We start from the raw sequence: 17107 nt of genomic DNA, 5'->3' as shown, positions 1-17107 counted from the left end.
AGATGTTTGAAATTCTGAGAAAAGAAGGGGTATACTACAGAGATCACAGGTAATATTCAGTATTACAAGAACCAGGAGGAACAATAAGACTGTAAAATGAAGAACAAAGTGCTTGGTTTAAAAAGGCATGAGACAGGGATGTAGTCTTCCACCTTAACTGTTCCATCTATACATTGAAGAAGCAATGCCAGAATCAAAAGAAAGGTTCATGAGTGGGATTAAAACTGAGGGTGAAAGGATATCAATGATAAGATTTGCTGGTGACACGACTGTTGTCATCAAAAGTGAAGAAGAATTACAGGATCTGTTGAATGGAATGAACAGTCTAATGAGTACAGAATATGGACTGAAAGTAAACTGAAGAATGACAAAGTAATGAGAAGTAGCAGAAATGAAAGCAGTGAGAAACTTAAAATCAAAATTGGGGGTCATAAGAAGGACACAATTAAGGAATTCTGCTACCTAGGAAGCAAAATAACCTGTGTTCAGCACAGCAAGGAATACATAAAAAAACAGACTAGACTGGCAAAAAGGGTATTTCTGGGGCACAGCATTGTGTAGTAGTGAAACACGAACTGTGGGAAAACTGGAAAAGAAGAGAATCAAAGCATTTGAGATGTGGTGCTACAGAAGAAAGTTGAAAATTAGGTGGACTGATAACATAAGGACTGAGGAGTTTCTCTGTAGAATCACTGAGGAATGGGATATAGAGAAAACACTGACAAGAATAAGGGGCAGAGTGATATAACATCTGTTAAGACATCAGGGAATAACCACACAGTACTAGGGGAAGCTGTAAAGGGTAAAAATTGCAGAGGAAGACAGAGATAGGAACACATCAATAAAATAATTGAGGATACAGGTTGCAATTGCAACTGACTGGGGGTCGTACTGGAAGAAGATGAGTCTTGTTTTGGGAAGGAAAGCATGGTGAAGAGCATAATATAAGGTAATAAAATGGAACACCTGTAGCCATCCTTACAATGTTATTTATTATATGGCTGTCAGTTTTGATGCTTCGGTACACCATCTTCAGGCCTTAACTGATGCTGAGGGGGTTAACCCGAATCATATACACAATTCATCAGAGGCCAGCAACTATCAACTGTTTTTGCAGACTACCTGTAACAACAGTGTTGTGTCTCCAACCAACTACTTGATTTTTTTTGTCGGTGTTTTCATTATGTTACCTGTATACACTTGAACTTATTTCTTCAGTACTGGGTTTTTTTAGCTTTGGGGATTTTTTATTAGGTACGTAGTGCAATTTTTTTGAGGATTTAAGTTCTTGGTATCACTCAGCCTACTTAAACTGTACAGTTTAATTCTAATTTTTGATCCCATGTTTCACTATTTTTCCTGATTTTGTATCGGGTGTGTAGTGCAATTTCTTTTGGGATTTACTATTTTGGTATCGCTGTTTGTACTTGGACTATATAGCTCAATTCTAGTTGCCAATTCCATTTTCTTATTTTCATGATTTTGTTATGTTTTTAGTGCTATTTCTTTTAGGCTTTATTTTTTATTTTTTGGTTTTGCACTCTCTGCTTGATCTATATTGCTCAATTCTACTTGTTGATTCTATATGTTGTTATTTTCATGATTTATAGCTGTATCTTGTTACTTTCTCAGTTGCAGTTTCTATATTTTACTTTTACAGCAATTCTGAGGTCATTACACTAATTTTTCCCCACCCAGAATCACATTTTCCAATGATGGTATGTTAGTATACTTATTATTAAGAAGTCCCATGTTTCTATAATTCATGATTACATTTCAGCACCTTGGAAACATTTGCAGGTATTGGTCACGATTTTGAAATCTTGTGTCTGTTGAATCTTTGGGTCTAATATGATGTCACTGGTAAAATCTGACAGGTGGAATCATATGCTAGAATATATCTGTGGAGAGCATAATATGAATGTTGTCATATTGGCTACAGTGTTATTCTGCTGGATTCTGTGACATATGGATAACTGATATAACCTGGACGGAATTTCGATTGGAGAAATGGACTTAAGATAGTTTGCACTGTTCCTAGTAATATCATGTACATGTCTCTTATTGCAAATACACTCAATTGCTGTGAGGGTATATTGCCTATTATAAAAAAAATAGTGGTGACAACTTGGGACCTGGTACATGCGTAAATCGAACTTTGAAAATTTGTGAACTATAACCTCTAACATGAAACACACAGGATTATAAGGTGCTAATGACAGCTTGATTACAGGCAGTGTAATGGGAACATCTCCCATGTTTATCAATAACTGTGGACCTGAGTAAATGTGACTCTTGTGAAATTGCTAAGTAATTCCACCACAGTTGCAGATCTGCATACAGTATCATTCATGGCAATCTTAGCTACGTGAAAATGTGTAACTGTTGGGTACCAAAGAAGCTGCCTGATGATCACGGGTGTGTAGAGCAGACAAGGTCCCAGGAGTAATTTGATCATTACGTACATGAAGTAAATGCTTTCCTTGATCATATTTTGTCAGATGATGAATCCTGGAAGTCCCATTAAGCACAACAGAATAAGAAACAATGAATATAATGGAAGTCTGGGAAAAAAATTTATGATCTGGGGCCAACTAGTAAAGTCATGCTGATGATCTTTAGGACCTTTATGGCCCTATATTGGTGTACTTGCAGGAGAAGGGCCTAATTGTGCCTATAGCTCACTATAGTAACACGTTGGTAAAGCAATTGAAGGCAGTTATGGGATCAGAATATGGGATCAGACTACTGTGGATATCTCTTCTCATTTTGGGTATGGGTGCTCTATGAGAATACATGGCCTAATGTGGCTGTATACATGAAGAGTACACTGTGTGACAATAAATTTTAGGTGCCGAAACATCAGCCACACGCCAGAATTGGTAGAGCCAATTTCAATTTGTTTTGCCCTTTGCAATAAAATTTTTGGGATCAGACACTGACTGATAAGAATGAAAATGAGAAGGCAAAAGGAAGATTATTATGTGCCATTACAAATATTTTTATGAAGAGCACATGCAACCTTGTGAACTAGTGGACATTGAGTGCTGTAAAGCCTGCTGATTATGTTAGACAATATGGCAACTATTTCTCTAAATACCTTTATAAAATTCCTGTTATTAATGACTCATTTTATTTGTCTTACGAATTGAAAGTGCTTTCCATACACAGTTAGTATCTCACTTTTTACTTGACAGTACATATTCATATCTGTCCCAATACTCATTTCAGTACATGATTCATACGATTTCTATACAAATTACTTTTCACATATATGTTGTCTCTCAATTTTTATTTATTTATTTATGTATTTATTTATTTATATATCGAAGAAAGAACATGTGGATATTCAATTCTGTCCTGCTTAAACTACTGACATGTAAAGCTTTTTGTTAGATTATAATTGTGTTTCAGATCATGACTCAAACCCAGATTCTTGTCTTTTCTGGGTAATGCTCTTACCAACTGAACTATTGAGGCTCAACTCACAACCTACATTTACAGTGTCAATGATACTTGTTTCCTACTTTCAGAAAGTTTGCATAAGGAAAGTAAAAGTTTGGAAACTGGGGCAGAGGTACTGTGGTTGAAGCAGTGATTGTAGATTGTGCATTGTGCCTCAATAAATGTAATTGGTAAGAACATTGCACATGGAAGAAAAGAGTTTTGATTTGAAACCTGGTCTGTTACACAGTTTTTAATCTGTCAGGAAGTTTCATAATAATTTACACTGCAGGGCACAATGATATATTTATTTTACACAGTATATATTTCTGCTGTGCTGCTCAGTCATGAATATTTCTACTTATAATAAATTCTTGTTACTGCAGTGTAAGCTTTGTTTTGCTAATAGTCACTGAAATGACAATTTTGAATAAATTCACCTAAGAACATACAGTAAAATATTTTTCAACTCCCTTCCACTTATTGTATTTCCTTTATAAGCTTTCTTTGAATGCAATGACTCAAAACATTAAGTGATCCAGCAGTAGGATCATTCATATTACTCATTAATCTTCTAAGTGACTTCTTGCTCAGCAAAAACTATTTTCTCCAACAAATTGTTTATTTGAGTTCTCAGTATTTCTGCTTTTCCATCCAATTATCCCTTTTCATTTTTGCCGCCAGTGTTCATAATCACCAGTTCTATGCAAGACAATAAAAATTTCTCATCTTAATCAGCTTCATTGTACTGAAGTCTGTGTGTCTTCATACCAATAATCATCATTTTGTGAGCTTAGGTCAGTGAAAGTTCTTCTTTAGTTGATATTAAACTATAAACTTGGACAAATTTTCTCAGATAGAATAAATTATTATTTGATAAAGGTAAAAATACTAATCTAAAAAATCTGATCATTCAGAAACTGTCAAAAGCTCTTTTCACAAACATATAGAACTAACACGCAACAAATTAAAAATACTGAAGTACAAATGAACACAATTACAGTAGTGACAAAAGCATCTTATCTCAGGAAATTGTAAAAGAAAGCATCTAATGACAAGGTGACAGCAGAACACAAACAAGGAGAAAAAAGAGTGAGTGAGGCTAACAAAAGAAGATCAGAGAGCTCAGTGAAAAAGATGCAACAACAGTGAAACAAAAATCTTGCAAAAATTGATATTATCTGCATGCAGAAACAAGACAGATAATGATAATACTTAAGCAATTTTTGGTATGTTAAGAATAAGATTTAACAAACACATATTTTCTTGTTTATTCCAATCAATTATTTGTAACATTTGCATTTGCCTATTATGATCATTTTGATCAGAAATAAAGGAAATACAAGAATAATGAAAACTCACCTGACATATCCATCCATACATTTACATCACTGCCTTCTAATTCATACCATTCAGCCTCCCGATTTTCATTAATCCTTTTAACAAGGCTATGAGAGAAATTAGAAGCAAACTCAAGAAGTCCCCATGCATGTCCATTCTGGACAGCATAAAGTCCAGCATCATAATCTTCATAGGGATCCTGGGAATATTGTTCATTCATTTAATGTTGCAGAAAGTTAACTAATGTTCATGGAAAAATCAGGAAAACATATAATTTATAGAAGGGCCAGTAAAATGAAAATAAGACAGAGGGACAAATAGCAAGTATGCTGTTCATTATTTCGAAAGTAATCACCCATACATTTATCCCACTGTGAAACAAAAAGATCAAAGCCTTAATGGAAAAATGTTTGTGGCTGCCGATGGAACCATGATTGTTCCCAGATGAGCACTTCTTTGCCCAAAGCAAATCAGTGGCTACTAATGCCTTTCTTCAGGACTCCAAAAAGATGAAAATCACTTGGGTAGAGATTGGGAACTTACAGAGGATCTGTGAGGGCCTCCCAGATTGCCAGGTTGCCCATTTATTGCCAATGTTGTGTTGAGTAAGCTGTAGAAGTTTCACTGGGAAGCCCTTACACATCTTCCATACAGCCCCAATCTCATCCCATGCAGTTCCTATATTTTTGTAGCCCTGAAGAAAGACATTTGTGGCTGTCAATTTGCTTCAGTCAACGAGGTGCACAGCTGTGCATAATCATGGTTCTGTAGGCAACCACAAAGGAAACCACAAACATGTTTTCATGAAGGCATTGGCCATTATGTCACTTGGTGTGATAAATGTATTAACATCTATCATGTTTACTTTTGGAATAATAAATAGTTCACATACTTTTTTCCATCTGTCTTCATTTTATTTGACTGCCCTTATATGTGAGGATAGATCACTTCTCACAAAATAGTAGTGGTGATGAGTAGAAATAGTCACATAAAAAAGAAAACACACACACACACACACACACACACACACACACACACACACACACACACACACACACACACACACAGATCTACTGCTCAGCACCTCTGTTCTTTCCTGAGTAGTGATCTGTCCATAGTTAGTCAGACAGTTTCATCACCTCCCTGATAAATAATTTACATATAAGAGAACTTACTGAAATTTATGTGAAGTCAGACAACAACATACAAACATGAGAAATTAAAATTACATTAACAGTAGATAAAAATCTTAATATTTACATACCCCATCAGTCCAAAAAGTTTGGAGACAGGAGTGATAAAAAGTGAAGAAAAGTTAAGATGGTGGTTTTTTAATGCTTCAGATGTTCTACATAGTCTTCCTCACTTGAGTGCAACTCACAGAAAGTTCTTAAAACCATGTTAATTAGTCTGTAGTCACTGCAAAGACACTGCTTATACTCTAGGAATAAAGCTTTCTCAAAACTTTTTGGATGGACAGTACATCACAGATTATTGCTAAAAGTAATTCAACGCACTGCCATAATAATTTGCAGTAAAGGAGCTCACAACAGAATCTGTAATTTTAGTACATTTAGAGTTATTACATGAAGAAGCATATCTATCGTAATTATCAATTTTCTGTGATGACGCTCTGAAATCTTACCCCTAGAATCTTCGATATGCAAGTTAAAATGAATTGTGATAATATTTTTTATTCAGTTTTTACTAAACTCCAAAAGTACGCCTGCTTTAATGACAATATTGTGAAAAATATAGATTGCTATTCACCATATAGAGGAGATGTTGAGTCACAGACAGGCAAAACATAAAGACTGCTATAGATTTGAGATTTCAACCAAATGCCTTCTTCTAAAATAGGACACACACACACACACACACACACACACACACACACGAAAGACAATTCACAAACATATCACCACTGTGTCTGGCCACTGAGGCCTGATGGGAGAAGCAATCTGTGGGTGGTAGGGATAAGGAGGAAACTAGGGACAACATGGTAAGGATGGGGGAGGTTGCAGTCCTGCTTGTGGGAGAAAGCAAGGATATGGTGGGGACAGAATAGGGCTGCTAGGTGCAGTTGGGAAGTTTATAGGTGTAGGGGAGTGGAAAAGGAGAGAAATATAGGAGGGGAAAAAAGTAGTGAGTGCATTAGTGAAATAGATGGCTTTGTGGTGTTGTAGGTGGAGCAGAGAAGGGGGTAGGGAGTAAAAGACAGGGACTAATGAAGGATGAGGCCAGTATGGGAAAAAGGGGAGGGTTACAGGAATGTAAGATATATTGCTTTTATATGCTAATGAGCTGCAGTCTCTGCACCTGCCAATTTCTTCCCTTCACTCTTTGACAATTATAAAAAAAAAACATTGACTCTAAAAAGCTCTAATTTCAAATTTTCCATTTGGTGCAGAGATAAAATTTATTGGACTGCTTTGAGGTAACCTCCTATACAGATGGGGAAAGACTACAACTGCAGGGCACATCTGTGACACCCCAAGACAGATTGTCAGACACATTGTTAAAAGAGTGCACTCAAAATTCCTACACTGGAAACCCCTTGCTGTTCTTACACATTGCAGAAGATATGATACATTGCATACATAAGATGTCCGTAAATTTTTAAATTATGTACATATTTTGTTTGAATTTCTAAGGTGATATATAACTGCCATACAATTGACAATTAACAATTGGGCTGCTGTATTGCCATACTGTTATCATTCTCCAGAATTAACAGAGCTGATGAGTCCTACAGAACAGCTGTACTTAGGGTTTTTCCAGAAAATCCTTTGTTATTGGTGGATCACTTATATGATGTCCAGAATTTACACAAACTAATATTTCTAGTTGTGATCACAAAGAATTTTTTGGTTACTGTACAGTGCAATCTAATTTTTATTATGTACTACAAAAAAGAAAAAGAAAAGTTTTCAAAACATAATTCTTACTTCAGAAAAAATAGGGCAGCTTGTCAAAACCCTGTCTAGACCATTTGCAATTACTCAGTGTCAGTCAACATGTCAAGGGAAATACATATTAATTTCTGTACACTTCCTTCTGTCTTTTCATCTATACATATTTATTCCTGTACACTTTCCCAGGTCCTTTCCTATCCTGACTAGCTCATGGACCTCTCTGCCACTTAGGTTATTTTTAGTTTTCTGATGTCACCATATCCTTCCATTTCTTTCTCTTACAAACAGAGAGCGTGGAGTCATGGATAGGAATCAAAGAACTGTATACATGGTCATGTAATCTAAGGTACCTCACCCTGAAGCTGCTCATTCTTTTGGCTTTCCTTCAAGAGATTTCACCCACAGAAAGTAAACATATTACATATACCATCCACGGAAATAGTATTGGTTTCCACAGTGTTGAAACAATTGAAAATGTCTGGTGCCAGCAGCTTAAGGTTTGACACAAGTCATATAATATTATTATTTTGTTATTTTTACCTCCTTCATAATGACATGACGTTTATGACTAAAGGTAAGGAAGAATACTACAACATTTTGTTTAGACTTTTGCTTATGGTTCCCAAATCAACAGATTAAAACAAGTATTTTGGAATGACACTGAAACAAGTTTGCCCTGGAATTTATTGAAAAATAAATGTCACTGTGGTAAGGTTGTGAAGTGTCAGAGTCAAGTTACAGATACAGATTCATACACGACAACATCAGTTGCAGATTATGATACAAATTTTGTGTATGGTACAAACTCCTTTTTGAATACCAGTTAACTTTGTTTTTTCATGTATTATTTGCTATTTAAACTGTAATTTGTTTCAAATCTCATGTTTAAAAAGTTTTCAATCTCACAGTCAGCATGATCTGTAATTATCTGATTATGAAATATCCTTGCTGTTGCCCACATGTAAACATTTCCAGTACTGAAGAATAACCGATTTCTGCAGCAAAAGTCCTTCAGAAAACACATGTTCTAGACAGTGAAATTACAGTTGACCTACCAGTATTACTCCTCGTTTCGAAAGATGCTGCAGATACCGGCAACTTAATAGTTCATAGCTGCAACCTTCATGTTTTGGGCATGGATCCATAGTATTATTGAGCTCATGATTAACAATAGATAAATGTAATCCCACTGGGTCACGTCCAATTGTAAGACAATAGAGAGCAGTTTCTACAACAGGCAAACCAAATAAGAATGCCATAAACCTGCAAAAAAAATTTGGTAAATACAAGTTAGTTTATGAAGCCATATGTTTGAAATCTTGTGGATGGAAATCAGATAAGGAAATATAATTATTTAGTATTATTTATTATTCTTTTCAAAGGAACTAATTTGTTTGGTGTGTAGAAAAACTTTTTGCTCTCACATATGTCAAAACACTTAGTTCTGCTTCATTGCATGTGCTACAATACACACAATTTGATAAAAAAGTAATGCTATTTAAATATGTAATTTATGCTTCTATTGAAGTATGTGATACACTGTATTTTTTTTAAATTTTTTTATTATGTTGCTGTATATCTATTTTTATGTTTTATCTAAATAAAATAGAAAGAAACTTCCACATGGGAAAAATATATCAAAAACAAAGATTCCAAGACTTACCAAGCGTGAAAGCGCCGGCAGACAGGCATATGAACAAAACACACAAACACACACACAGAATTACTAGCTTTCGCAACCGATGGTTGCTTCTTCAGGAAGGAGAGGGAAAGACGAAAGGATGTGGGTTTTAAGGGAGAGGGTAAGGAGTCATTCCAATCCCGGGAGCGGAAAGACTTCCCTTAGGGGAAAAAAAGGACAGGTGTACACTCGCACACACACACACACACACACACACACACACACACATATCCATCCGCACATACACAGACACATACACAGACACAAGCAGACATATTTATCTTATATGTATAATTATTTAATACAGTATGAACTATTGTTACTGAATGACCTGCAACAGAAAAGTTTGTCATCTTTATTTATTTATTTATTTATTTATCCTTTGAAAAAGTACATTGTATGGATCAAGATATATTTTCATTTCACTACATATGAAAAATTAAGATCCTATACAAACTGAAACAGCATCATGCGTTTTTGCATTCAGCCATTTCAATAATTTTGAATATGAGAAGACAGAAACTTATTCACGTGGTGCAATTTTTGTGTAAAATATGTAGAATATTCTATTGGAAGTATCTGCAAAACATTATGAAATCACATAGTCGAATATACAAAACTTACACATTTAGCAGATTAACAATTTTCAGCTTAGTTTTAGAGACTGTTCCTTGTACAAAATAATAAAACATTAGCACTTGAAACTCTGTAATTGAAAGGAACTAAAATACTTAACCTATATTAGTGAAATTTGCATACAATTTAATACAGGAAAATTTTGTGTACAGCAAAAATAACTATTTCAAGTTTGTTATCCATTTATTCAGAATATGTTGTCATACTTAAAACTATACAAAAATTTGATTCTTTATTATAAAACAAGTTAAATTAAAACTTTAAAGTAAAAAACAATAATTGATAATTGTTATTTGTCTCTACAAGGGGCAGTGCAAGGTTCAGTTGGGGGTTTTGGTGTTGTAATTGTGGTTTTTAGTTAGCCAGAATGGTGAAGTAAACTAACATGTGATCAGTGATCAGAGTAACTGGCACATGAACAAACTTAAGAAATGTTATTCTAGCTGTTTTATTTATGGGAATCTTAACAACACATAGTTTTGGAGGATAAAAGTGAATGTAGAATCTTTCTGCAGGTAATGGAGTGTCTACGTACAACAACGAACATGAGGACCCCAGCACAAGTTAAATTTAAAAATAAACATATATTCTGTGTTCTCAGAAAACTGTAAATTATACTACAAAATTATTCATATTTTATCTTCAGTAGCATGCAATTATAGTTAACCCCCGTGTAATAACTGCCTTAGTAAATATTGAGAGTATGAATAATGTTACATCTGTATCTGAAAACCACAAACAACTTGAGGTGTACATGTAAGCAATGATTGTACAACACAGTTATCAATCAAGAACATTAATTATGTGACAATGTTTATCCAAGCTCTTAGGTTCCCAGACTAGAGGAGCCAAAATAAAATGGTGCAGCCCATTGATAAAGCAGTATGTCATGTGGTAATTAATTTTCTGTATTTTAAGGGGAATAATGCTGCACACAGATGATGCAGCCATGTCCAGTGTGTTCAAACAAGTTTGAATGACACAGAAGAAAGGACACACAGGTGCAATAGCGGAGAAAAGAGAAAATCTGTTGTAGGTTAGGTTTAAATATCTTACATTAGACTTGACAAATAATGCCACCCACTGGGTTCTGTGAGTGCTCACACCTATTCAGAAAGCCCGCGAAACAGGCAGCAGCAGAAATGTTGCAGCAGTGTAAGGCTCATCCTGATGACTTCTTTAGCCTCCTAACCACTCAGAGATAGAGGAGAAAGCAAACAGCGAAAACATATGGATTCACCAGTACCAAAAACATGAAGACCTGACCATCAAGGCCAAGATGATGCTGAGGTTTTTTAGGGACTGCCATGGTGTGTTGCTAAAAGATTATTCTTATAACTGATGCAGGAGCATATTACCAAAATCTCCTGAGGAGATTGGGGGGGGGGGGGGGGGGGGCTTCCAAGATGAAGCAGTGCAGGAAGCTGTCCAAGGGGCTGTTTTTGCTCATTCTGTGTAGGACACAGTCACATATACTGCTTCTTTGGGCTATTAAATTTTTATATCCATCTCCCCCTCCCCCCTCCCACCACAAAAAAATTCCATCCTCATATTCTCTCCATATGATCTTATCAAACAGTTGTGGCAGAGCATTTACTGACACATCTTGATTAACTGTTCCTGTTCTAAAGTAAGTAGTATTTTAGTTAAGTGTGTCTAACAAAATGAATTTCATGTCCATGCATGGGATGAGTCTCACTAATATTTAACATGATTACAAAACTAAACAGCTATTTCCAAGATTTATCTTTGTCCTTGGTGCATTTAACTCTAAAAAACCATTTTTCTGGATATTATGTGCCTCGGGTGCACCGAGAAATCTGATGCTTGTATGCAAACCAAATATTGACATTTCTGCAGCAATACCACATTGACAGTGATGAGTTCTCACACAGAATTTTCACAAGTGATGAAACATTGACATCCACTTTACCCCAGGCAGAGGAGCACTGATGTCACATTAGTTCTCCATGCTCAAATATTTAAATGTATGTTCTAATAAAATTTTTAGGCCACTGTAGTTTCTGTTTATGGTTCTAGAGAATATACTTTCTGAATAACCCTCCTCATATCATTTTTACTTTAAAGTGCTCTCACATAGCTGATTTATGGTAGAAACTGGGTTGGAAACCACATTTATCCCCATTAAAAGTAGTATATTGCTTGCCTTTATTATAGGTCATCTTATTTAATGTTCTACTTCAGACAGTAATTGTTAGAAATGGTGACTGGGTCCTATCCATTGTTTCTACACAAAAAAATTGTATATTTGATCACTATCTTGTTTATCTATATTTAATGTGAGGTGTCTTCCACAACACCTAGCAGTCAATTTATGCATTTATTGATACTCCTCTTTCTCTGTTCTGCTGTGACTCCCTTCATGAGCAATATGTGCCCTGCCAAATGTTTTAAAAATCTAGTTTGCTCAAATCATTTCTCCTCTGTAGAAGGCATATTATGTGACGTTGATAACACAACTTCTTTCAGGGGTCTTTTCAGGGACACTGGGATTCTTACACTTATACATCAATAAATTTCCTCCATTATTGTGTTTACAGTTAACAAAAAGAGTAAAGTAAAGATGAATTGGGCAATTCGCAACCACAATACTAGAAGTAAATATGATTTCCATGGATCCCTGTTTAAATGGTACTTTGTGTTGCAAACATCTATAATAGTATGCCAGTAAATGGTAGGCAGGAAATTTAAGACTGCCTTATATTCCAAAACAGAGCTAAATAAAAGATTATTAGCCATGCTTATAATGTATTATGTTGGACTCAAGGATGTAAATTATGCTTATCTTTAATATTCAATTAAACAGATCATTTGTATTTTCCAGCGTTTAGTCAGTTGATCATATTCTTGGTGAAACATTGTAAATTAACTGAACAAAACCTGTTTTTGTGAAACAAGGCTAAAAACAGTGTTTGTTTGGTTACACAAATACTTTGTTTGAAGTATTACATTAAATAGCAGCTGAGAAGTATAAGAGGAGAAGCATTGGAATTTTTCAAACTAACTGCTTCTCTCCTTATAAAGAAATTCCAATAGTATTATAATTCCAATAGTATTATAAGAGTGAGCAGATTAACACAAGTTATAATTTCTTGTTAGTACACTTTGCAGAAGTAGCCTGCTCTTCCTGCTTCTGTCTATTAATATAGAGCTTGATTTATTCCACAATACTGAAGGCTTTCTTTCATGATGGGATTTACAAAATGCTACTAATGGATAAGTAAATGAATCTTCCTATGCTCTAAGAACCTGTGAAACTATCAAGGGAATGGTCCAATAGGACATGTCGAAACCTACCCTGAAATTTTTTACACAGGAAGAAGACAATGAAAGAAATGCACTGCTAAAATTTTAGCTGCTAAGAGGCACTGGAAGCATTTTGTAAAAAAATGTTGAAGTTGCTGTGCAAAGAACAGCTTAACACAGCAGTTTGTACAGCCCTGCCTGCCAAGCATGGGACTCGGCAAATCACCCATGCTGCGCCACATAGCGGAATTATCCAGAGTTCACAGACAGCAATTTTAAGCACCTAAAGCCTGACTTACAAAGAAGCAAATGGAAGCAAACATGTGTGAATGAGCATTTGCAGAAAATTTGCTACCATTTGTTTATATGTGGGTAGAATCATTTATACTAAAGGGAACGGAAGAGAAAAAGAGGTAGCGGCATTGCCTATGAACGCTGTGTTTTAGTTTTTAGTTTTTGGAGCTAATATTCAGCATAAAGGATATAATTTTATCTTGTTAGAGCCACAATTCAAAAGTTTTCCATTCAGTGAGGATTATTTTGCATGGTGAGCACACTGTTCTTGATGGAGTATGGAAAATGGCACAGGGAAGGAAGAATTTAAGTGTCTCAATTTGCACGGAAGTGTGACATGCTTGGAGTTCATGCACTTTACATGGAAATGCATCTCCATCTTTCCTTAGCACTGGTCCAAAATTTTCCTTGTGCGTCGCCTGCCATTTTTTCCTGATCTCTCTTTACCACTGAGGGGAAATTAATATACAGAATACTAATTACTGACGTTGACCATCATCTCAAGTGGTGACACAGCTAGCGTTTCCACTATGCGTGTAAGGTCTAATGGTCATTCCCCCCCCCCCCCCCCCCCCCTCCCCCCAAAAACAAAAATGGTCTAGTGGCACAGAGCACACTTTGTGATACAGAGAGCATGAGATCAAATCCTGTTCAGACCACAACTTTTTCACTATGATTTTTAACCAAGCATTCACTTCTCACATATGTTGGAGTGGCCACAAAAGATATGTGGTTTGGATTTCACATTAAACTGCAGGTCTCCATTTTCTGATTAGGTAACTGGGAAAGTTTAGGGACACTTAATAAGCTGCAGTGGTGTCCAGTTGAAAGACATGCAAGCGGCCTACTGGATGCACGAGATAGAATTCTCTTCTGCTCATGCTTGTTAGCTCTGGTGAAAACCTGGCTTAAACTATAGAAACATTTTTTGAATAACGTCATATCAGCAGTTCAATTCTTGCACATGTAATTCTGATAAAAGTGGCTAGCAGAGAAAATGAAACTTTGAAATGAAATGTGTCTTGCAACACTACATTTTATAACAATTCCTGTAGGCCATTCCTTATAATAGTGTTTGAATATTGTACAGTTGACTATCAGTGTAACAGTTCTTTGTTTATTTCCAGTAGTCATCACAAGACTGTGAAGTGTCTATTGAATGACAAAAACATTTTTCTTGCACCAGACACACCAGACATAGGAAAAATTGATGCAGTTAGCACTTCGCAATAACCACTAGTTTTATTTAGACAGAACTGGAATGGAGTCAAAAATGGTCCTGGCCATTGTTCTGCATATTGTGCTGCATACCAGACATACTTGATCAAATTCTTAAAGTGTGGCAAAGAAAACTGGTAATGCACAAATGACTGGAGCTTGAGAATACTGTTCCACTTAAGAATACTGTACCTGAAATCAGAGAGAGGTATCAGAAATTATGTTGCCTGATAATTTCCTGAAAAATGCTTTCCACTGTCAAAAAAAAAAAAAAAAATCTTTATTGAGAAGTTGAATTGCACTAGTAGTTCCAAGCGGAATCCACATTACATCTACACATTTTGCATTGTCCTCAACAAAACAGAGGTGTGTCCAGACCATGAATCCAACAAAAGCAATGAATTAGTTTCTGCAGCTGATAGGAACACATCTCAAACAAAATGCTGAAAATTATTCTTTCCCATTTTTCCAGATTTTGATATAAAATTACAAGATTTTTGCAACTAAACAGTCCATTTTTTATTTTTGGTCCTAATTTGCCTTGTGGTTCTTGAAGACAGATCTAGCAACGGAAACAGCAAACCCCTCATACTTATCACTGGTGTTACTGTATATGAATGTGTCATTGCATTCAATGATTGGGCAACTGATTCTACCTTCTTTTCACCACAAAATGATAAAGTGCAGTGTGCATGCAGTTCTTTCATGAAACCTGATTGATCAGCATTATAAACAGCAATTGTGAGGAAACCAGCAAGTTTCGTTTTTATGTCAGCTATGTATATCTCTATAGCATTGTCTATCACTGGCAGCTGCTGTACACATTTAAGTGATGTAAACTTGGTAATTTTGCAACTTCCTATTCTGTATTATTTCTTGAACCTGTGTAGCCCAGTTGACAAAGCCTGGAAATCAGCAATGCTCATATCAGCTGCAATTTGGAGGACCCAGTCTCTTAGATCTTCATCAGTAATGGTGCATAGCCTCTTACGAGCAGTTCTAAATATTTCGAACAGTTTTTCATTCATATGGTTTTGGGTTCCTGTTTAATGCATATTTCTTACTTTATGTAATTCATTCTTCCATTTGTACATTTCACGCTCCGATTTTATGAAACAAAAATGCCTTTGCACACTGTGTAACTTCAAGTGTTTTTTTCCCTCCTTTGTTTAACCAATATTTCACTGCCTTTTCTTTCTTGATGAAAGCGTTTTTTTTTTTTTTTTTTTTTTTTAAAAAAAAGGCTTGAAAGGTATTCTTCTTCATAACTGTTACTGGCACAGCTGATGTCATCAAAACCACAATTCATGGATCATAACAGTTATTTCCTTTTTCTTCCAATGTATTCACAATTTCAAACAAAATGTTGATATTATTTGAATGAATGTCAAGGAAATTGACTAACAAATGACACATATGTACATCCTCAGGCGAAGGAGGTGATTTTGGCTGAAAACTGCCTTCTTCATATTTAATCATTGCTAAATTGAGAACGTTAATTGGATTCCACATTGCTATGAAACTGGAAGAAAAAAAAGGTACTCTCACATAAGAACAGTTAAGATTAATTCAACTTGATCTGTATTGTCAATACTTACCAATACTGCAAAAAGCAACTGACAATTTGTAATAGATGTTACCTGAGCGGATAATTTGAGATAATAACAACTGTGTACCGTAGCGTCAGAGAAACTATCAATGAATGGTAACCTGTATCGTCCTTTACAAATTATGATCAGGTTGTGTTGTGTTTCATGTTTACAAATTTACGCTGACCTTGGCTGTGTGTGTGCCTAGTTGTGCATGAGCAGTTGCTACAGTGCCAGTAGGGGTGTATATTTCTACTGTTGCCTGGTGTGCTACAAATTTGGCAATTTTCAGCTACTTTTTAATACTTGCAGTGCCTCTTAGCAGCTAAAATTTTGACAGTGCAATTCTTTCATTGTCTTCTTCTGGTGTAAAAAAATCCAGGGTAGGTTTCAACGTGTGTTATTGAACCATTCCCTTGTATGAGATATTTAATGAAGCTTACTAATAAAACTTTCTTGTGCCTTTATTTGGTTAAAGTTTATTTGTCAATTGCTCAAATCTTTAGGTTCTGCCTCATAATTTCTCTATGTGGCAGTTTATAACTGTCAAAGTGTTTCCAGATAAAACTAGACTTTTTACTAAGGTCCTCCTGGTAATTAGTGTGTGTAGTTATGTGTCTTTTGTGGTCATTTATATGGACATGAAATTCGTTTTGATATACATGCTTCACTAAAATATTGTTTACTTCAGAACAGTTAATTCAGAAGGGTCTGTAACATTA

At 35.5% G+C, this 17107-nt stretch overlaps 1 protein-coding gene across 2 annotated transcripts in view; it reads right to left on the bottom strand.

Annotated features, from left to right (window-relative positions):
• The window catches only part of LOC126354477 (ABC transporter G family member 23), a 303072-nt gene that overhangs the window by 38985 nt on the left and 246980 nt on the right, over positions 1-17107 (bottom strand). For both annotated transcript variants that reach the window (XM_050004183.1, XM_050004182.1), the window contains 2 exons: positions 8756-8963; positions 4807-4984 (listed from right to left, as the gene is read on the bottom strand). In XM_050004183.1, the coding sequence (XP_049860140.1) occupies positions 4807-4984; positions 8756-8963 (386 nt within the window). The remainder of the gene's footprint in view (positions 1-4806; positions 4985-8755; positions 8964-17107) is intronic.

The sequence above is a fragment of the Schistocerca gregaria genome, chromosome 3 (assembly GCF_023897955.1).
Source record: "Schistocerca gregaria isolate iqSchGreg1 chromosome 3, iqSchGreg1.2, whole genome shotgun sequence".
Taxonomy (NCBI): domain Eukaryota; kingdom Metazoa; phylum Arthropoda; class Insecta; order Orthoptera; family Acrididae; genus Schistocerca; species Schistocerca gregaria.
This window is presented reverse-complemented; position numbering and strand designations above follow the sequence as displayed.